The sequence below is a fragment of the Spinacia oleracea genome, chromosome 1 (assembly GCF_020520425.1).
Source record: "Spinacia oleracea cultivar Varoflay chromosome 1, BTI_SOV_V1, whole genome shotgun sequence".
NCBI lineage: Eukaryota > Viridiplantae > Streptophyta > Magnoliopsida > Caryophyllales > Amaranthaceae > Spinacia > Spinacia oleracea.
In genome coordinates, this window is record NC_079487.1 from 97,286,999 (window position 1) to 97,310,797 (window position 23,799).

The 23,799-nt window shown below is 40.8% G+C and overlaps 1 protein-coding gene and 1 pseudogene across 2 annotated transcripts; both read right to left on the reverse strand.

The window, feature by feature from the left end:
* Positions 1-5,877: 5,877 nt before the first annotated feature.
* On the reverse strand, positions 5,878-12,409 carry LOC110774993 (F-box/FBD/LRR-repeat protein At1g13570-like; annotated as a pseudogene).
* A 2,629-nt stretch (positions 12,410-15,038) lies between these two features.
* LOC110774991 (probable ribosome biogenesis protein RLP24) lies at positions 15,039-18,195 on the reverse strand. Of its 2 annotated transcripts, none has more exons than XM_021979602.2 (5): positions 18,014-18,195; positions 17,344-17,449; positions 15,853-15,966; positions 15,614-15,750; positions 15,039-15,492 (listed from the first exon to the last, which is right to left on the reverse strand). In XM_021979602.2, the coding sequence occupies exons 2-5, from the start codon at positions 17,422-17,424 to the stop codon at positions 15,321-15,323; spliced, it is 504 nt and encodes a 167-aa protein (XP_021835294.1). In that variant the 5' UTR covers positions 17,425-17,449; positions 18,014-18,195; the 3' UTR covers positions 15,039-15,320. The 2 variants fall into 2 exon arrangements, with proteins under 2 accessions (XP_021835294.1, XP_021835293.1); XM_021979601.2 differs by having other exon boundaries at positions 17,344-17,452; positions 18,014-18,194.
* Positions 18,196-23,799: the final 5,604 nt, after the last annotated feature.

Sequence of the window (23,799 nt, forward strand, 5' to 3'; positions counted from 1 at the left end):
ACAAACATTCATTTTTTATTCAATATTTGGGGGGAGTACAAATACATTGAAAACCTCAAAAATTGAAAACAAAATGAAACAGTTAAAATCGGCAGCCATCAACAGACAATACCGGCCTACCGAAGTACTAAAGAAAACAAAAAGAAATGAGTACAACGCAGCGCCGAGGCAAAAGGGGGAAAGGCAAGCACATGTTCGGAAGTCCTCAACTGGAACCGACCGACTCTGAAGAAGACGACTGCCCGAATCCCTAACTCTTGGGAGTCTCAGGAGCAGCCCCTAGGGGAGCATCCTTCGAAGAACCCCCAGCAGTAGTGTCACCTTCGGAAGACGCCTTCTGGGCCCGAGCCTCTGCAAGAGCAGCTTGACGTTCAGCTTCAGCTTCGTCTCGATCGGCCTGGCACTCCACCAAGTGATCCTGGGCCCTCATCCAGAGCGGAACCTTCTCATTCCAAGGGAAATGAGGCATGTGCTTCGCAAACATGCGCCGAGCACCCAGGATGCCATTCCAGTATTGCTCTCTACACTGATCAGCAGTGTAGAGGTCAACTCTCTCTTGCTCCAACTTCCGAATGGCCGCATTCTTCTCTCGGATCTTCAGCTGGAGAACGGGCACCTTGTCAGCTTGATTCTGAATAATCTCCCGATGCTTGACAAACCGCTGGAGCCTCGCCTCCGCTTCCTGGCTCTGCTTAATGGCCGCCTCAAATTTAGACGTCATCTCCTTGAGAAGACTGTCTTTTTCTTCAAGTTCGCTCGCAAACTTGGCGGCCATTTCTTTCCTCTCCTTGTCGAAGGAAGCTATCTTTTCAGCATCCTCCTCGACTTGGAAAGTGAGCTTCCCAACTTCGGCCCCGATCCGCTCAGCCGACTCCCTAGCCTCACGACTGTACTGAAGGTACAGTTGCTTGACCTCCACCAGCTCGGCGAAGAGCTGCCCAGCCTTCTGGTCCAAGATAGGGATATCACGAGCATAAGCCTCCTGATATCTCCTCAGTTGTCTCTCCTCAACCGAGCTACACTCGGAAGTGAACGAGGACCAGAAAACAGCCTGGGAAAGAAGAAAAGATGAGAAAAGATGAGGAAAGAAGAAAACAACAAACCAAAAACGGAACTCAAAAGAGAATTTGGTTTACTTACCTCATTCAGATAATATTGGGCCATCATAGCTGGGTTCCTCTCCTCAGCTCCAGGGACCCTCCACTGCGGGTTGGCCCGAAGAAGATTCTCCCGTGCAGCTTCGGGACCCACCAAAGATCCCACGTGAGCCATGGGGTTCTCCCCCTAAACCGGAGCTCTAGCATAGCGAGCCATCGCCTCCCTTACCTCCTCGGGGATCCGTTTCAGCGGAACATCCGAGCAAGGGTCAGCGTGGATCAATCTATCCAGGGCCGAGGTCGAAGTAGAGCCCAAGGTCGAGTGGCGCCTCTTCCTCGTCAGACCCTGTTCGGGTTGCTCCTCCTCAGCAGAAGGGACCTCCTTCTCAGCTTCGGGAACCTCTATGTGAGCTTCGGTGAGATCCACCATCTCCTTATCTGGACTTTTCTCCCTTTCGAGAGAAACGTCAGCAGATTCCTCCTTCTGCTCGGCCACAATAGGGACATCCGAGCCAGGAACAAGGTCGGCTTCAATCGCCTCCATCACCTTGGTTATATCCTGGATCTCGATCCCTAAAGCAGCAGACGGCTTCAGCGGAGAGGGGATGGTATCTTCCTCAGCCAACGGTTGGTCCACGGGCGGCGGTTCCGCAACCACCACACTCTTCAACTTCTGCCCTGGCAAGGGCATGAAGTGAAGGAGATTTTTGGGAGGAGGCATGACTTCCGAAACCGCTTCCTACAGGGCAAACGCTCAAAGGTCAGTTTCGGAAAAAGAGAGAACGGACTACAAAAAGCTCCAAGTCAGAGCAAATACCTTCTCCGAGGACTGAGAAGCCTTCGCTTTCTTCGGATGCGCGGAAGGCCTCAAAAGAGTGCTACCCTTCCTTTTGCGCTGATCCTAAACAGAGGAGACCAAGGGTCAGTAAATGCAAAAGAAGACAAAGGAAGGGATAAAGAAAAAACCGCGAAGTACCCGGTTCCTAGATAAAGAGATATCTATCCGAGCCGGAGATGAAACCGAAGGAACGGCACGCGGCACAGCGTCAGTCCCAGGACCCTAAAAAGATGGTCCAGGACCAAGACGTTAGCCGACGGCCAACCAAAAAGAAAGACAAACAAAAGACTTCGAGATATAGAAACACTCACCGGATCCGAGGTTGTCCTCAAACCAGGGAGCACGACCTTCACTGGAACAGCTTCGGGAGAAGAGGCAGAATCCCACGGATCAGCTCGAACTTCAGATATCCGAGCGACACCCGACGGAGACAGCACGTAATCCTTCAAGCGAGGATTACGAGGATTCTCTTTTCCGAACTTGTAATCAGGAGCCGAGTCGTGAATGGTCTTCAGATCCAAAGAAATGCCCAAGACCACAGGATCAACGCAGCTAAAGCCGTACTCTGCAGAAACAAAGCACAAAACAAAGTCAATAAAACGAGACAAAAAGGAGGAGGACAAACTTACTAAAGCACGGTCCCAGCCGAAAGACACCTACCCCTGTCAAAAATCCTGCTGAGACCGGCAACAGCAAGAATGTCCTCCCGCAAGATATAGTTGAGGTTCGGGAGCCAGTTGGACGGCAGTTTGTAGTTGTCCTCCCGAGCCAAAACCCACTGGAGGAGATCCACGTAGTGGTGATGGTTCCGATCCGGAGCAGCCACGCTTCGCATATCAGGATCAGGAGTCACAAACCACTTCGGAGGGCGGTAAAAATGTGGATGCTTCGGATCTGTCGGCACACGAACGAACAACCACTCCGTCTTCCAATTATGATCAGAGCTGAGGTAAGGGTAGGCCGTAATGTAGTTCGGCTCCCCCTTTCTTCGGGACCTTTTGTTGATGATGGTCCACCAACCATACCCATCCCCCTTGGAAGCGTGGTTGAAAGACAGATCGTGCAGATCCCGAAACACGGCAACAGAACAGGGAAAGTTAATAAAATCGCACACCCATCTAAATCCGATGATGTGCCTCATAGATTTGGGGGTAAGTTGGGCCAAACTGATGTTGTACGACACCAGGAGCTCGGAAATGAAGGGATCCAAAGGAAAGCGGAGACCGTTCTCCAAATGATGAGTATACACAGAGATGAACCCCCTCGGCGGATGAGTCACCCGAGGACGCTCCTGATCGGGAAGCTCGCACCAGTACCCCAAGGCGTGCTGGATTCCGTATAACTCTTCGGCCCTCCGATGGTAGTTCCCCAGCTTCGCCTCCACCAACCAGTCACCACTGACCGATTTTTCCAAAGGACCATCGATCTTAGTGGTCTCATGTAGAATCGGGGCATACTTGCCCTGCGGATCAGCTTCAGTCCAATGAACTGGAAACTCAGGGTAAGAGCGGCGCACACCCGAAGAACCAGCTTTCTTACCAGAAGTTGCGCGTTCAGACACGCTAGACCCGCCAACAACATCATCTTTGGAAGCATCCCAACCAGTCGAACGCCTCTCCACCGGCCTCTCCGAAGGCCGACCCCTCGAAGTTTTCGGTAACCTTCCCGAAGGCACGTTCTCCCTCTCACTAGAGGAGCCAACGACGAACTTGCTTTTGCCCCTATTCTTTGCCATGGCCGCGAATTCTCGGTCTAGGGTTGAGATTGAGGGGTAGAAGGAAAAACGAAGAAAAAAGGAGAATTCAGAAACAAATTACCTTTTTCCGAAGCGGAATTCGCCGATAAAACGAACAACACAAGTTCCCGAAGTCTAAAGTTGGCCGAATTTCGTAGATCTGAAGAAACTTAAAAACTGCGATCGCCGGAATTTAGAGAGAGAATGGGTTTGAAAGAAAGAGTAAAAAGTTCGAAAGGAGCAAAGCACCCAGTATTTATAGAAAAGAAAGGGGGCGCATCAACTTCCTCAACCCACGATCTCCACGACACAATACAACTCCCAACACTTGTCATCAATGCAAATCATCCCTTTTCAAAAAAAAGAGGGAACTTTCGGACTTCTGACAGCTGGAAACCCACCCATTTAATTCTAAATGGACCGGGTCTGGGGGGCATGTTGTTTGGGCTCCCAATTGATTCTCAATTGGGCCACTAAGTCCAAGGCCCAATGGCTCTAAACAAACAGCATCAAACCTATCAATGGCTAGCCAGCCATCCATCAAGGCCCAAGGCCCAAAAGCAATAAATGACCTATGGGCATTTATTATGCAAACACTATAAATAGGCCGCCAAGACTCACACCTCAAGGTACGTCCAATTTATCGTCTTAAGACTACTCTTCTAGAGAACTTCTCTCTAGAATCCGAGCATCGTTCTTACTTAGGCATCGGATGGGCTTTCCTCGGAAACACCCCCGAGGCTAGTGACTTTGCTCTTGTGCAGGTGAATTCGGACTCTACTCATTCAAACAAGCAAGATCTTCAACACATACAAAAGGGCCTTCATTCGAAGCCCATTGTTTCCATATTTACAACACCGGAACAAAGGGTATTATCGTACTTTCACCATTAATATGCGAGCGATTTTAGCGAAATAGGACGTCGAATAAAAACCCCCTATATATTTCATATAAATCATGTATTATACATATGTATCTAATACGAAGTACAATACACATATTTGTATTTTTTGATATTGTATTTAAAGAAAAAAAATCAAACGATATATTCTTGTAACCGTTACTGGAAACAAAAAATCTCCATCTAACCGTTTTTCTTAATTAAAAAATTAAAAAAATTAAAGAGATTCATGTAACCGTGTTTTTTAAATAATTAAAAAAAAAAGTTAAAAACTTCAAGGTGCAACAATGGTATCCAAGATTCACGTAACCATATTTAAAAAAAGAAAAAAAATCTTCAAGTTGAATCAATGGTTATCCAAGATTTAACTTTTTTTAATTAAAAAAAAATTAAAAGCTTCGAGGTGCATCAATGGTAGAAATGATCAAGTAGTACTCCCGCAAATTCCGAAATAAATAATGAAAGTATTAATAAAATAAATAGAAATAGAATAATTAGAGGTTTAGGTGGAGGATGAAGGTTGAAGATGAAGGTCGAATGTTGAAGATGAAAGTGGTACGAGGTTGAAGATGAAAGGTTGTTGTGAGGTTGAAGATGATCGAACGTCAGTACTTGAAGGAAACAATACACGTTTGTTCTTAATCTTTATAGTGACCTTAGAATAAATAATATATTAAAATAAAAATAAAAAAATTCCCCATCATTTTACCCATACCAAACATGTTAAAAATTATATAAATGTGTTAAAATAAATCAGTGGCTGATATTCAAACAAAATTATAAACGGTTAAGATTGTTTTATATTTAATGTAGTCGACGGTAGAAGCTTCGGAAATGGAAAATTGTTAACAAAAATAGAACCCTACACCACAAGTTAATTCAACGAAAACACGATAACAAGAAATTTAGCAACATACGTGAATCTACTTGGTTCGCAAAAGGTTTACAGCCATTAGAATACAGCTAGCACCATTCCCTCTGGAGGATTGCGAAGCTACTTACTTTAACAAAAGGTTTACAGCTATTATCGTATACAAAGTACGTAGTTACCTAGCAACATTCATTCGATCTGTAGAGGGAAATGAAGCTTCATAATCGTTCACAAAATATTTGCAGCTATTATCAGATAGATACATTATCCTAATATTAGTAAGCATTATATATTCAGTTCTTGATCGATCATACTCAGATGCAAACCAATGTTGTGTCAGACTAATTTGCATCACTATAGCAAAATCATACCTTAGATAAGTTTATAGGGCATATCTTCTTTCAACCCAAAAATCAGAGATGGAACGAACAAAGTCTAAAAACGTGTTTTCTCTGTCTTGATATTAATCTTGGCATTTGGTGAAGCTCGAGGATAACGCATTGATTCCTTGAGAAAACTAATTTCTTCTGCATTGACATACTGAGCTCAATAGTCACTTCCTCCAGTGAAATAGAGCAAGCAAGTAGAAACTTTATAAGTTGCAACTCATTACTCAACCCAGAAATACCAATAAGTTGTACATTCGTAAGGCGTGGAAGGGTGTAAGAGCCATTAATCTGAATTGACTGACCATTAGGGGCTCCTTCAGGATCCGACACCTAAATTTTTTGTATACACAATAGTGGGATGCATCATGGAAGAGTATAAAAGCTAATGAGACATTTATACACATGAACAAAAAATATGAAAAAACTTACTTCAATATGTAACCGCTCTAAGTTCGGGGAGGTGAGAAATAAGCAAAGAGCAAAAGAAACATTGAAATGACAGAACATTGATATGTGAACCAGTTTGAGACTTGGCAACCTTTCCAGATCTCTTGGAAACTTGTTGGGAGATCTATGTTTATAATACTTACATATCTGCATGTTATACACAGGATTAACAGTCACCGCAAAACTCAAAGAATTGAAGAAGTAAAAAGGCCAAAAAGTGAGCTTGAAAATCTCTCCCCTAAAATGAGACTCTCAACTTTGAGCAAGTTACTAAAGAAGTCGCTCATGTGCTCACTATGTTGAAACATATGAGCACCCCCAAAGTCTATGGCTAGCTTGTTTATAGTTGTGGTTCCCTCCAAAGATAAATTGGAAAGCTAGCCATCCATCCACAAACAACTCATGAAGTTTTGGAGCACGAATGATCAGATGACTTTCGGAACAATAAATGCATAAGCTTAGGTTCTGAAGTTCTGGGCATTTGGAAATAAGACTTTCCAACACATTTACCTCCGATCCACACAAGTGTTTACTCTGTAGCCTATCTCCACTTTAAGACTAACAAGGCATGGAAAGCCCCTAAAGGTTGGAGGAAGAGGGAGGAATATGCATCTAATGAGTGTCAAACGTGTCAACCCCTCACAGGAGAATAAACAAACAAACAAACAAACAGGCAAGTTGTTTACCAGACCGCGATCATGCACCAGTGTCAAATTGTTACGGAGTAACGGAGTATTATTAGTGTTAATATTGTAAAGCGATAAATATGTTAAGTATGTTAAGTTACTGATTTAGCCTTACTAGGTTAATTACATTGTACTATATATATGATTGGAGATTAATGAGAAGGCAGGGATTTTGAGCGCTATTTGTCATGGTATCATGAGCAAGGTTAAACCCTAATTAATTTCCGCAAAATTGAGAATAGCGCCGGTGAGTTTGTGAGACAAGATACGTGAGTTTTTTTTTCTCTTAATTCTTCGTCAAAACAGCAGACCTTGTTCTTAATAATGGGCAAGGATGGAGATGAGGTTGACCTGGATTACTATCTTGCTTCAAGTGACGGACCTGGTGTGATAATTACACCGGTCAAATTGCGTGGTAATGCTAACTACGATGAATGGGCAAAGGCCGTACGTCGGAGTATGATCTCGAAATTCAAGTTCGGTTTTCTTGATGGGTCAATCAAGGAACCTACGACTGATACAACAAAATTGAAACATTGGATTGCTGTGAATTCAATGTTAGTGTCGTGGATTACAAATACAATAGATGAGAATTTGCGATCTACGGTGGAGGATTTCGATATTGCGAGTGAGTTATGGGATCATCTGCGCAAACGGTATTGCGTGGTCAGCGGCACACGAGTGTGTCATCTGAAGATGGCCTTGAGTGATTGCAAGCAGTCAGTGAACGAGTCCGTTACTGATTTCTTTGGACGTTTGTCTGCGGTCTGGAAGGCATATGTGCAATATGCTAAGGTTCCTCGGTGTACTTGTGCGGGATGTTCTTGCAATATTGCACGTCAGGTGGGTGAGATAAGAGATGAAGAGCATTTACATTACTTCTTGATTGGCTTGGAGGAACATTACGAGGCCATACGTGCTCAATTATTGGCACAATCTCCGTTGCCGTCTGTGGATGAGGCATATCAAACCGTCATCAATACAGAAAATATGCGAGTGAAGGGGAGTAAAAGCAAGGAGTCTGTCATGGCATTTAAGGTGGAGGCCAAGTCTGGTACGAAGTACGGAGAGGCGGGTGAGAAGTTTTGCCACCATTGTAACCGAGAAGGCCATACCGTGGAGATGTGTTACCAGTTGATTGGATTCCCTGATTGGTGGGATGAGAAAAAACGGGGTGGTAGAGGTCCGGGCAGAGGAGGTAAGAGCACGAATGGTGGGAGAGGAAGTAGAGGGGGGCGTGGACATAATGGTGCAGCAGCTATCAATCGTGCTAATGCTGTGAGCACCACATGTAGTAGTGGTACGACCCATAATACTGGAGCAGCGGTTACTCAAGGGATTGTAGGTGTGTCCGAAAATCAGGTGCAACAGATCATTGACATCCTCAATAAGCCTCAATCGAAGTTGCAAGGTAACGTGGATAATCGGTGGATTATTGATACAGGTGCATCGACTCATGTGACAGGAAACTTGTCAAGTTTGAGAAACATCAAGACGTCCGGAAATTGTCCGGTTGTGCTACCGGACGGACAATCAGCAAATTCAAACCAATATGGTTCTGTCACATTGGAGGGTGGATTGGTGCTTGATAATGTTTTATTCGTGCCCAGATTAAATTGCAATTTAATTTCTGTAACTCAATTAAGTGACGAATTAAATTGTTCAGCTCAATTCACTAACAAAATATGTGTTTTACAGGACCGCTCGACGAGGACGGTGATTGGCGTGGGTGATCGACAGGAAGGACTATATTTTTTCCGTGGTGTTCCGAGGGTACGAGTGCTTGCTGTAGACTGTGTGGTTGATTTGTGGCATCAGCGTATGGGACATCCGTCGGAGAAAGTACTGAAGTTACTCCCTCCTGTGAGTAATACTACTAGGAAGAATAATCATATTTGTGATGTATGCCCTCGTGCAAAACAATGTCGAGAAAGTTTTCCGATTAGTGAAACGCATGCTAGTAGAATGTTTGATTTAATTCATATTGATTTGTGGGGACCCTACAAGACACCATCGTCTTGTGGAGCGAAATATTTTTTAACAATTGTTGACGATTTTTCAAGAGGCGTCTGGATTTATTTACTTAGCAATAAAACTGAGGTTGAGTCGATGTTTCTTAATTTTGTTGCTATGGTTAAGCGTCAATTTAATCAGTTTATTAAAGTTGTTCGAAGTGATAATGGTACGGAGTTTAATTGTTTGCAAGGATATTTCTTTAAACATGGCATGTTGTTTGAAACTTCGTGTGTTGGTACTCCTCAACAAAATGGGAGGGTTGAGCGTAAACATCAACATATTTTGAATGTTGGGAGGGCGTTACGTTTTCAAGGGAATTTGCCTAAAAAGTTTTGGGGAGAATGTGTCCTGGCAGCTTGTTATTTAATAAATCGTACTCCCACACCGCTTCTTGATAATAAGACTCCTTATGAAATGTTGTTCGGCAAACCTCCGTCGTATGTTCCTATTCGTGTATTTGGTTGTTTATGTTATGCATATAATCAACGTAGTAAGGGTGACAAGTTTGAGTCGAGAGGTCGGAAATGTGTGTTCTTGGGTTATCCTTTTGGGCAAAAGGGTTGGCAACTGTATGATCTAGAGACACATGAATATTTTGTTTCCCGTGATGTGAAATTTCATGAAAAAGTGTTCCCGTATGCTGAAACGTTCAATGAGTCATTGATGGGGAAGTCTCACAACAATGGAAATGAGAATTTAGGTGCAGGGATGGATGAGGTTGATCATTGGACGTTGGATGTGAGTGATGGGTCTGTGTTGGGATCTTTGAGTGAGGGTGTGGGGAGTGAGCTGGGCAGAGTGCTGCGAGATGAGGGAGCGCAGGCGAGTGAGAGTGTGCAGCGTGGGCCAGGCGATGGGGCACAGGATGAGGCGCTGCAGGGAGCGCATGAGGCACAGGAGGCGCTGCAGCAGGCGCTAGACGAGGCGCAGAGTGATGCGCTGCAGGGCAGTGTGTTGCTGAGTAGTGAGGCGATGCAGGGAAGTGCGCTGCTGGGCAGCGAGATGAGGGGAGAGCAGGCGAGTGGTGATGCGAGTACTGCTCCTGCTACTGCAGTGCCAGCACAAGGGAATGATGCTGCGACTGCCTTGCACGGGCAGCGTGAGGATGAGGGCGTGGATACGGGTCAGGAGTTGGGAAGGGGGAAACGTGAGAAATTTCAGTCGACGAAGCTGCGAGAGTACGTGATGCATACGATACGGAAAAAATATAGTTCTTCTGATAATTCATCTACGGCTTCACCTTCCTCAGGTACTCCTTATCCTATCACATATTTTGTTAATTATGAACGTTTTTCGCCCAAACACAGAAATTTTATTGCAGCTTTGCAGGCAGAAAAGACACCTAAAACATTTAAACAGGCTATGCAACATGAAGGGTGGAGACAAGCAATGGCTGCTGAGATTGATGCTCTTGAGGAGCAAGGCACTTGGACATTAGAAAGTCTGCCAGCAGGAAAGAAAGCACTTGGAAGCAAATGGGTGTATACTGAGAAACGAGACGAAGATGGAAATCTGTTGCGTCTGAAAGCGAGGTTGGTTTGTTTGGGTAATCATCAGGAGGAGGGGTTGGATTATAATGAAACTTTTGCCCCTGTGGCAAAAATGGCAACTGTTCGTACTTTCTTGGCAGTTGCAGCTGTTAAAAATTGGGTGGTTCACCAGATGGATGTCCATAATGCATTCTTGCATGGAGACTTAGAGGAAGAGATTTATATGAAAATTCCCCCCAGATTTCAAAAGAATAACTGTGATAAAGTGTGCAGGATGAGAAAGTCATTGTACGGATTAAAGCAGGCTCCCCGTTGTTGGTTTGCGAAATTGTCTACGGCCTTGATGTCTTATGGATTTCGACAATCACAATCAGATTACTCTTTGTTTACTCTCTCCAAAGGTACGTTCCAACTAAGTGTACTTATTTACGTCGACGATATGATTATTGCTGGAAATAATACATTTGCGTTGGAAAGTTTTAAATCATATTTGAGTGAATGTTTTAAAATGAAGGATCTGGGTGCTTTGAAATACTTTCTTGGACTTGAGGTGGCTCGTAGTAGTCTTGGGTTTTATGTTTGTCAGAGAAAGTATGCTTTGGATATTATTTCGGAGTCTGGATTGTTAGGAGCGAAACCTGCTGATTTTCCGATGGAGCAGAATCATAAACTTGCTTTGGCAGATGGGAAGGAGTTGGTGGACGGAGAAAAATATAGACGTCTGGTGGGACGTCTGATTTATTTGGCTGTTACAAGGCCTGATCTGGCGTATTCTGTTCATATTTTGTCACAGTTTATGCAAGCGCCGAAAGAGGAACATTGGGAGGCAGCTTTGCGGGTTGTACGGTACTTAAAGAAGTGTCCGGGTCAAGGGATACTTCTTCGTTCTGATAGTGTGTTGCAGTTGGAAGGGTGGTGTGATTCAGATTGGGCGAGTTGTCCACTAACTCGTCGTTCGTTGACTGGTTGGTTTGTGTTGCTTGGATTATCTCCAGTTTCCTGGAAAACCAAGAAACAACATACGGTTTCTCGTTCGTCTGCAGAGGCAGAATATCGTTCGATGGCGGCATTGACGTGTGAGTTAAAGTGGTTGAAGCAACTACTTAGTGATCTGGGAGTATCGCACAAGAAAGGTATGGACTTATTTTGTGATAGTCAATCTGCATTACATATTGCACAGAATCCTGTTTTTCATGAGAGAACGAAACACATTGAGGCAGACTGTCATTTTATTCGTGATGCAATTAAGGACGGGATTATTTGTCCGTCGTACGTCTCAACAAAGGTACAGTTGGCGGATATTTTTACCAAAGCGTTGGGGAAGGCGCAGTTTGAGTTTTTCCTTGACAAGATGGGCATTCGAGATCTTCATGCTCCACCTTGAGGGGGGATGTTACGGAGTAACGGAGTATTATTAGTGTTAATATTGTAAAGCGATAAATATGTTAAGTATGTTAAGTTACTGATTTAGCCTTACTAGGTTAATTACATTGTACTATATATATGATTGGAGATTAATGAGAAGGCAGGGATTTTGAGCGCTATTTGTCACAAATCCTTGACACCATTATTACGAGCATACCGTATCCACTGGCTCGTGTCTGTTTCTTTCAGAAAGTAGGAAGGAACGTAGAGAACAAACTTACGTATCGGGCCAACATGACGTACTCAGAAGAATATCATTAACAGCTTTTGAGTATGCTAATGACATGTCAGCAGTTTCCTTCGTTCTCTTGAAGATGCCAGAAAAAAAATTCTCATCAAGTAAAAGCTGCGGAATTGAAGTCCATTTATTCCTCCAATGTCTCGATAGGATGCTTGTCCTTACTGCATCTCTCAGAGGTAAACATTCTAAGATTTTTTGTGTTGCATTTTCTGGCAAGTTGCTGATCCTATCAGTAGTTTTGTTGCGCTTTCTTGCACGCTGAACTGCAGACATGCTGATGATGAATCTAAAAACAGAAAAGAGTCAAGTTAGAAATTAAGTAAATTTTTCTGAAGAAAACGGGATTTGAGGCATAGAATGACAGAGGTAACTCTTGATTTATATCATTTATTAATGAAGAAAATTAGCCCATTACTATAAACAATTAAACAGTCAGATCACTCAGATGACAGTTGCTGATAGTTATCAATTGCCTATATACTCTACAAACTCTTGCTAAGCTAGTAAGTACTAATATGTTTGTCTAATGTCAAATGCCAAATAGCAGTTAGCAGCATAAACATAACTAAACTCATCACTTTTTAATGGTACAACGTAACAAGGGTGTCACATAGGCCTTGACTCATCAAATTATTTTTACTATCAATATCATATTGAACTATTAAAATAATTAAATAAGATAGTCAACAAAAAAGAAGGAAACCATTTTTATTATGGTTATGTAAATATGTATTTCCTTTATATCTTATAAATTAAAAAATTAAAATCAATATCTAATACGGAGTAATGTATTTTTATGTAACAAAAAAAATAGTTGCGGCATAAATAATTTGTAGCCAAGTGACGAAGGTCGTAAATTGCGACAATTAAAATGTGTCACAATCCTACGTCACTCTTTTGATGGTGACACCCTTATGGTATCGGTACCACACGGGTGTCACGACTTTTTCAAATTATTTTTGTTATCAACACCATCTTTTCATTACTCTTTATGAATCTTTAAATAGGATAGTCCATAAAAAATAAATAAATAAAAAATATAAAAAGGGGACATTTTTTATTTTACATAACTGTATATTTTCTTTTATCTTGTAAATAAAAAATTATAAAATGGAAATTACAATATTATTATGTATGCAATTAAAAAAAAAAAATTGTCACCCTTATCACTTTGCTTATCACATTGACATGACATAATCAGAAATTTTACATCTCTAGTTATAATCAGTAAACAAATCCCTGTCTCTGATTTTAGCAATCTTAAAAACGAACCATTATGATTTATGAATCATAAATTTACAATATAAACATAATTCAACATCAAATTGACACATTCTTACAAAAACCTACCCTTGAAATTCACATGCAGAACAACTATTACAAAGCTAAGAAAAAAAACTAAAATTGAAAACCCCGCATTTCTACTTTACTAGTTGTTGGACCGCACGCTAACGCGCGCGGTCCCCCAAAATATCGGAATTAGTTCGTTGAATTAATTAGCGTATAAGCAAAATTTGTACGGGAAAAAATCGAGGGAATTAGGTAGTCCGAAAACAACTACAAGGAATAGCATTCCGTATTCCAATATCGGGTGCTTGGTCTGTTCAAATAGCAGGTTAATGCAAGCTAGATAGTACATTATAGGAGTTCATGCTAGAAAAACAACATTACATATTCCTGAAATCAGCATTGCAAAGCAGAACATAAAGAACTCGGCATAGTGCCCGAGTCATAATATGTACAAGAGTAGTTATGTTCAAGTTACAAAATATTTAAGGGGTATTTGTTGAGAACACCGCACTACGAGCTTGTTCCCTTCAAAAACCTTTAGGTAATGAGCCTACATTCCCACCTTCTATACTATTGCAACAGAAACTAATTCTGTTGGCATGAAGTGTAGGAGCCATAAATATATTATGTGCAAATACTAAAGGGTTTGATTCTAGGCTAAGAAGTGTAGGAGCCATAACCATTTAACCTTTTAAAATGTTTATCCACAATTTTTTTCATAATAAAAAATTAATCAAAAAATGTTAAATTGTTATTTCATACAAAAACAATGAGTAAAAATGATCTCGGTATACAATAACTTTATTGTACATCTTATGCGTGTAAGACTTTTTGTATGCCAATACTAATGTAACATTAATTAGTGAGTACCACAACCATGCATAAGTAATGTTTTATTTATTTTTTTATTTATTTTATTTTTTATTTAACATGGGATAAGAAGCAGGAAAAATAAAAAGCACTAAATAACAAAAACTAAAAAATCTGAAAACAAATAAACGAGCGACGCCGCACAAAAGCAAAAACGGAGTAAGGGCAAGACGAATAAACGAGCGGAGAATCAGAGGCAAAAGGAAAGGAAAACCAGAGGAGAGAGGAATGGAATAACTTAGGAGAAAGAAACAAATTTCTTAGGAATCAGAAAACAGAAAAGAGAGAAAGTAAAAAAAAAAGTGGAAATATGTAAGCAACAAGCTTTGAACCTTGGTTGATTAAACAAGTATTATGGAGCTTGCAAAGGGAAGGAATGCAAAAAATTATGGAGCTTGCAAAGGGAAGGAATGCAAAAAATTTCCTTAGGAATAGTGGATTTCATGTATTTGTGACTCAAAACACTATTACTAAGCATAGTGTTCAAAATGTGAGTATTTTAAAGGTTAGAGATAAATGGAAATCCCGGAATTTCAACAACAGAACTCAAGTAATTATTACGGAGTACTTTATTAGTAAAGATCCAAATTTGACATGCATAATCAAGAAATCACTGAAAATTAAAACCCTGGAATAGAATGAGGAACAGGCTTTGTATGCACTGAATTTTACACAGAATTTTGCTGGCGCCAAACATTTAGAATCACACGGCACACCATAAACAGCAAGAGAAACCAGCAAGTACAGAACAGGAGAGCACTATTAAATCTCAGGTCGCCGGGTATTGATTAATGTCAGTTTGAGTACAAATCATTAAATCTAATCAACAAAAGGTTATTACAATATTAATACTAAGTACCATATAAAAGAAACAAAGGAACTTCTAGAATGACCAGTGTGTCAGACAAAAACTGCAGATCAACAAATCCACAGTGCTTAATAGCATAACAGGTTCTCTCAAAGGCTACTACAAAAATTGACCACATTGTAAATGACACTATCAAAGCCATATATGGTGGACAAATTACTCTTCCATCGCAAGATTTTCTTCTTGAGGCTGTGAAATCTTGACTTTAAGCTTTGGTAAGACGAGGGCAGGATCTTCTTTGAGAGAAAGTGGATCTTTGACCAAGTGGATGCTCTGTACCAGCTCTTTCCGTGCTTTGTCATGCTCTCTGCGTGTGTTCCCCTTCATCCTGCATAATTATTCACACAACAAAAGATTAAGACAACATGTTTATACGAAAGAATGAAACAATTCCAAAGTTTCAAACTTGTCAGCTAGAGCAGCTACTGATATGGGAGGTGAGAACTGACCTGTTCTTGATATGACTTTCGGATCTTGAAGTTCGGACCTTGTCAATAGTCTTAATTGCCTTCAGTGTCTTCTCAGCAAGAGTCCTGTCGTATCTTTCCGGCCTATTTCGCTTCCTCTCAAACTCAAAGGTAGAGTCCTAGGAACCCAAATAAACAAAAGGCAAGTTGTAGCAACAGCATTAATACAATAGATTGGAATATTAATATTTTGTCATCACGAATTGCATCAAGTTCTGTACCTGTGTCATATCCTTCCCATGCAATTTTCTATAGGATTTGGTCCACTGAACCTTGCGAGGATTCCTCTTCATTTTAAAGTTCTTGTGACATTTGGATCTACAAAATCTAAAAATCTGCAAGGGAAACCATTTGAAAGAGAAGATTAAGCCAGTATACCCAACAGCAACCAGATTAAAAAATTAAATCCTTTGAGAAAAATATAATAAACTCATAATCCCAACGATAAAAAAGAAGGGTTATACTTGATGCACTTAAGGAATAAGCAGAGTAAAACTCCAAGCTAGAACAGCAAATATTAAGGGGAAAAGTGTAGACTTAAAAGCAAGAATAAGTCAGTTATTGCACAAATATAAAGGTAAAATGCATTCAACAGTATCACTTGATTCACTTCGCGTTGATATAACCAAGCAACAGGGTGAACGCCAGTGTCACCTAATACGCTAATCCCACCCACCCACCCTTCCCCCACGACCAAAATACCCAGAACTGATACGTGATACATGGTAAAATGTTACACTTTAAGATTAGTTTAACAAAATTAGGTAGTGAATTGTGTCCCGGTCCACGTACCAAAGTGTACTGCAACTTAGGTAACACTAGTGAAGGCACAAAAGTCCCTATAAGCCTAGGATACACTGCTCAAAATTGAACTTGTTATGCATATTTTACACATTAGATTAGAAGGACGGGTACTTGCAAATCCCTAAAGAGTACAATATCTTGATAGAACTACACAAAATGTCAAATGAATGAAGATATCAGATATATGGTAATGAATGAGAGATATCACAAAACGTCAAATGAATGAGATATATCAGCAAGTTCTTAGTGAGATTTAAGTAATGTTCAGTTGCGAGTCTGATTAACTCGGTAGCTTCACCATCAGTGTTCCTGGCTTATTGCTACAACTCATTTACACAATTTGAAATTTTGATAAAGAGAAAGTGAGAAACAATCACCTACGCAACCTACAATTAAATTAATTCCAGAAGAAGTTACACCAGGGTACCAAACATTTATAAGGTTCCCAAACATATAAGGGCAGGATTCTTTAGCTACTCCACGGTACCAAACATTTATAAGGTTCCCACATACATAAATCCTTTTTGATCACTTGCCAACTTATGATCATGAATATCAACAAGCAACACCCTTCTACAAGATGGTTTCTAGTCAAATTTCTACAATCTCAATGTCATGTCATAATTAGGCAAATTTGACAACAAGTATTTGCAGCAGAAATAAGAAAACCAGGCATTTGATCTTAAATGTATGGAGAAATGGAAAACCCAACCAAGAAACAATTTCATTTCACCTCTCTACCTAGGCATCAAATACTCCATTATAGCCTAAGTTTACTTCCATAGCCGCCTAGCCGGACATGCAGAAAGCGAAGGGGGCGGATATGGCTACTACAATACCCAATGCCACCAAAACAATTGTCTCACAAGCATTTCATAATGAAAAAGAAGAAAACCTCAGCAATTTACCTTTGCATCATTACGAACAAACTGGATTCCATGGCCGGGGTATACTTGGGAAGAACAGAACCAGCACTTTTCTATTCTCATTCTGATATACTATCAGAACACCCACCTACTGAAATCCAACCAAAATTCATTCCTTTAGAACAAAATCACATATTGTAACAAGGCAAAACAACATCACATTACAAACATTACTACCCATATTTTCATTATTTAAATACCTTCTTTAACATCTCAATACCCTAATTAGAATTAAAAACCCAGAATTAAATACCTTCCTCACCAATTCCTTCGCGACCCCCAAAAAAAAATGAAAAAACTATATTTCAGCTCAAACCTCCAGTAACTCAATCACCTCAACTAATTACAACATACTGTAGCACCCCAAAAATCAAACAATTCTTTAAACATCTCAGAACCACCCTTCCCTGAGCCAGGGAAGCTGGACAGGAGGGGCGCCCGCCCTGGGGCCATCGAGAGATGAACAGTGATTGTCAGGGAAATCGAATCATATCAAAAAGGATAATACGAATTTCTAGTGGAATTATGAAGTGGGTTTAGATTAATCAAACATAAAACTACACAAAAAAACCAACAGAATATATTTAACAGTTTCTGAATCAATAAAATACAAACAAAATCAACAGAAAATAGATACCAAATAGATGATTACCGAGAATGACAGCAGCGGAGAGGTGGTCGGCAGAGGCGCCGCCGAGTAGAGGTGGTGAATGGTGATACAACTACAAGACGCTGCTTTTGTTTTTGAGGGAGTAGTAGTAGTTATTACTCTTTTAGGTTTAAAGAGGATGCGGAAAGGATGAGGAATAAACCTGTTCGATATCTTCCCTCGTAACTCCCTCCGGTCAATCTTGATTATTGGCGAGCAAAATATATTAAGGGATATTTTTATAAATTAATTGTCAAAATATACAATTTGAATATTAAAAATATAACGTCTTTTTATATTAAAACTAGTGTGTGGCTCGGGCGATGTCCCGATTGATACATTAAATAGTTAAAATTTTAGATTTTTCTTGAGCTCAATATTTGACAAAAGACATGTATACCATAAAGTGAAAAGGATCCATTAAATTTGTCAACTACACAGGCACATGCATTAGGTCATTTTATCATACCATCTAATTTTTCAATTAGATCATCATACAATTTGTATAGTTAATTTTCTAGTTGAACTATCTGCTTCAAATTAATAAATACGAAATTAGATATATACAGTCATGCAAGATATTTTTATAGTTGATGCTTATGAGACTTTATGGAGCGATTTCCGTCAATATTGCACAAAGATAAGTTAATTCCCAAAACACGTTACTTTTCTTGTTAATTCCCACCATACCGTCCACGTCAGCAAGGGAGAGAGAAAACTAATTTTTTTTTTCCGGTTCAACACTAAACCGCTATCTGAGATAGCGGTTTGGTTTAGAACTAAACCGCTATCTCAGAATGCGGTTTATACTACTTAACCGCATTCTGAGATAGCGGTTTAGTTCAAAACCAAACCGCTATCTCAGATAGCGGTTCATAATGCCCCCTGCATCCAAGCTTGCAGTTTCCAGTGTTCAGCCAGAAAATGGGCTGAGATCTTCTGCCAAATAGTCCAACTCCAACAACCTGTAAACAAACCCAAGATCTCCAACAACGTCTATAATCCAACTCCAACGTCTATAATCCAACTCCAACAACCTCCACAAATCATACCAACCAACCAAACCATAACACTTATGCAACAAAATAGAAGAGTGCAAACAAAAAATTTCCAAAAGTTCAATCGTTCCAATAATGACACATGAGTTTCTAAAAGTTTTAAAAGTTCCAATACTAGCAAAAAGAACAAAAGATTACACAAAATTTCTAATGTAGCTCAAATCTAAGTTCTACGTTGTTTCTTTGAATGCTCGGACGATGAAAATGAGGACTCATCCTCCTCGGCAATTGGCTCGGGACGTTGACTAGGAGAGCAACCCTTTTGTCGCCGGTAAGTGAGAAGCTGCAAAGGAGGAGATGAAATAACTTGTGATGCTGGCGGAGATGCAGGAGGAGTAAGAGGTGGAGGGCGTGGAGAAGGTAGTGGTGGAGGGCGTGGAGAAGGTGGTGGTGGAGGGCGTGGAGAAGTAAGTGCTGGAGGGCGTAGAGGAGGAGTAAGTGGTGGAGGGCGTGCACGTGGTGGTCGAAAACCACGCCCTCGAGAAACATGTGAGGTGGAGGTGTCGGGTGTACACTGAGACGAGGCTAAATCATATTGTTGGAGGATATGTTCTTGCCCCACTCTTGATAAGGTCTCAATGCAAGAGGAACTCAAATTGCGTAACGTATCAAGAGTGAGAGGAAGGGCCAAACTGGGAGGTAACTCTAATGCAGAATCCACAGCTCGAGTGCATCTTGAGGCAAGATCAGCCAATGCATGTGACTACAAAAAAGAATGTGAAACAATAATTAGAATTCAACATTAGTTATGAATATAAACATTATACATGAAAATGGAACAAGGATTAATTTACCAAAAAAATATCAGAGGAAGACGGCTGATAATGAGTGGTGGGGGGTGATCGTGTAACAGGAGTAATGAGGAGTCTCGTGATGCTACAATACCAATCCATATACTCCTTCATCCTCTCACGATGACCGGCAAAAGGAGTGCCTTGAACAATCCGACTCTCACGATCACGCCACTCCTCCACATATTTGCGATGCATCTCTTCAAACTTCTTGTTTTTATGCCGTCGATCCACATTATGAAGATCAACACTCGTGTCACACGCAACGGGAACTGACTGTTCCAATCCAAACTGACGCATCACTCGATTTGGGTAGTGGTACTCAACAATGTCAAAGCAAATCAACGGTACAACTGAGCGCCATATATCTCTATCACATCTACAAATCTCGGGTAGTAAACCAAGTACCGTCTTTGAATATGGCTGCCAAGTCATCTACAATAAGTAAAAAGTGAGTATTTAGGCAAATTTAGGTGAAATTAAGCAATTTTAGGCTATTTTGGACAATTCTAGGTGAATTTAAGCCTTTTTAAACTACATTATGTGATTTTAAGCTATTATAGACTATGTTAGGTGAACTTAAGCGTGTTTAGGTGTATTTAGGCTATATTTGGTGGATTTAGGCTAATTAAGGTGAATTGAAGCTATTTAAGGCGATTTTAGGCCATTTTAGGCAATCTTTGGTGAATTTAAGCTATTATATGCCATTTTAGGTGAATTTAAGCTAATTTAGCCTATTTTAGGTGAATCCAAGCTATTCTAGACTATGTTAGGTGAATTTAAGCTAGTTTAGGCCTTTTTAGGCTATGTTTGGTGGATTTAGGCTAATTAAGGTGAATTGAAGCTATTTTATGCGATTTTAGCCTTTTTAGGCAATTTTTGGTGAATTAAGGGAATTTTTAGACAATTTTTCGTGAATGTAGGCTATTTACGACAAAAATAGCACAAATTTACCTAAATTAACCTAAATTAACATAACTTTATCTAAGTAGAATCGAGGGAGCTCAAATTGACGTTCGTTGACTTAATTGACCTAAGTTGACCTAACTAGTTGAAGTAATCACAATTTAGACCAAAGTTGACCAATGTTGACTTAAATTGACCGAAGTTGACCTAACTAGTTGAATTTAGGCAATTTTAGTTGAATTTAGGTCAATTTATGCTATTTTAGTTGAATTTAGGTCATTTTATGCTTTTTTAGTTGAATTAATCACAATTTAGACCAAAGTTTACCAAAGTTGACTTAAATTGACCAAAGTTGACCTAACTAATTGAATTTAGGCAATTTTAGTTGAATTTAGGTCAATTTATGCTATTTTAGTTGAATTTAGGTCATTTTATGCTTTTAACTTGAATTAATCACAATTTAGACCAAAGTTGACTTAAATTGACAATTTAGACCAAAGTTGACTTAAATTGACAATTTAGACCAAAGTTGACCTAGTTGACTTTAATGCACCTACATTGACAAAAATTGACCAAAGTTGACCTAACTTGAAACAAAAGAAGCATTTGAGTAATTAGTAAGTTGAGATATTAAATACCTGTGTCTCCTTTTGATGGTCAAGTGCATCCCTAAAGAAAGAGAGTCCACTAGCTGTATGGCCACATGAAAAGTGAACCCTAAGCCAACTAACAAAACAAGTAAAGTAAAGTGTTAACAAATTACTTGATTTATCGAAGTAGTAATGAGTAGTTAAACAAATTAGTTACCTGCATGCTAAGGGGTCCACTCCACGCTGATGCTGAGTACCAAGAATAGATGGATCGTCGACCTCAATAGGATGCTCTGGGTCAGGAGGTGGAGCATCGCGAACTCTCGAAATCCTCGGACGACCAATGTGAATATGCTCCCATGACCATAACTGCAGAAGTATAAGTGGACCACCAATGTCACGGGATCGTCTACGAGCGGCTCGACACATCTGTCGATACAAATAAGCAAGGGTCGCACTCCCCCAGCTGTATGTCCCAGCTCTACGCAAGTCGCGAATCAATGGCAAGTAGACGAGCTGCACAGCATCACCGCTCTTATCAGCAAACAAAATGGACCCCATAAGTGCAAGAATATATGCTCGGCTAAACCTCTCATAAACAATATCAGCAGCGTCATCAGGGGGGCCCTGACTGAAGTGTCGCCTCAACCAAGTCATCCTCAATGATGAACCCTGGAGAACAGGTTTTCCATCATCACCAGGCTCTGGTCGTATCCCTAACAACTCCTCGACTAAAGCTGACCACACCCCAGTACCATCCCCTGTGACAGGAGCCCCATGAACTCTGAGCCCCAACAAAACAGCGACATCCTGCAGAGTAATAATACCCTCACCAACAGCCAAATGAAAAGTGTGCGTCTCCTGTCTCCATCTCTCAATCAATGCTGTGATCAAAGACCTATCTAAGGCTAATCCACCACCAACCAATCTATGTACACCATAGAACCCTGCTAATCTAACAAACTCCAAGACTCGATCATGTATCACCCACTCTCCTAAACCAAGCACGTGCTCCCGACACGTCAAAAGCCTGTCCATACCCCCTCCCCAAACATCCTCACTCCTATGCTCCGCCTGCAACGTCAAAACCGAAGTATCACGTGGGCCGGGATGGATCGTCGGCTCCATGAGACCTGAAAAAGAAGTTTATTAGAAATCGTAAAATCACACGTCAAAAGAAATATATGCACAAAAATTAAACTTAGAATCACACATCAAGAGAAACATAAACTGAGTTTATTACCCCGATGATCCAACACCACCCCTAGCTGCACAAGTTTTCTTATTATGCCCTTGACGTCGACAAATGCTACATGATTTTGCATTGATACTGCGTCGAGCACTCGAATCCATCTCATTAGGGTATCGAGACGACTTTGGGCGTCCCACACCACGCCGTTTACTAGCATCAGCAACTATTCTCACCCCAGTATAATGAGGCCAATAGGGAACATCAGGAAGTGGATGAAAGCTCTTCAAGTATGTTTGCCTATACTCGACAGTGGTAAAGAAAGGATCAACGAAAGCAGCATAAGATAAGCTGCGAGAACGACAAACCGCAAGCACATGGGAGCATGGCAACTTGTAGATTTTTAATTTCTCACAAGTGCAAGTTTTGGCTACAAGGTTAACAGTGTGTACGTTACCACCTTTACCTGAAGCCCTGCCTCCTCGTCCAGTTGTAACCTCAAATAGCCCCATCTCATGATCAAAGGCTTGGACCTCGTGAGCACCAGATTTTGCCATGTTCATTTCAATTGTTGTTGTGGCCTTCTCAACGAAATCGTGGCCTTCTTCAATTCTCCTTTTACCCCAACCTCGTCTTGTAACAAAGTAGGAGTTCACTCGGTAAAACGTCATCCGAACAAGGGCGGTTATCGGCAAACAACGAGCACCTTTCATCACCCCATTAAAAGCTTCGGACATGTTTGTGGTTTTCACGCCATATCTAAAACCACCATCATGGTGGATCGACCACCGATGAGAAGAAATATCCATCAAGTACTTATGAGCTTCAACATTAAATTCACCAATTCTTCCCAAGTAGTAATCAAACTTCTTTCTTTGACGAGCATCTGCGGCTTTTCCGAAAAGGTTCTTCACATAAGCATTCTTGAACTGAGTGTTGACATTAGAGGCAAGGTGACGAGTACAAAATCGATGGTGGGCACGCGGCTCCTCCCACCCACTATTGACCTCATTCATTGTTTGCAAAATCCCTGCATGTCTATCAGAAATGACACATAAACCTTCCCTCTGAGTAACTAAATGCCGAATGCATTTCATGAACCATTTCCAACTCTCACCATTTTCACTTTCAACAATAGCAAAAGCAAGAGGGAACCATTGAGAATTCGCATCTGTACCCATGGCAATTAGTAACGTGCCCTTGTACTTACCATACAAATGAGTTCCATCTATGGTGATTAGGGGTCGACAGTGCT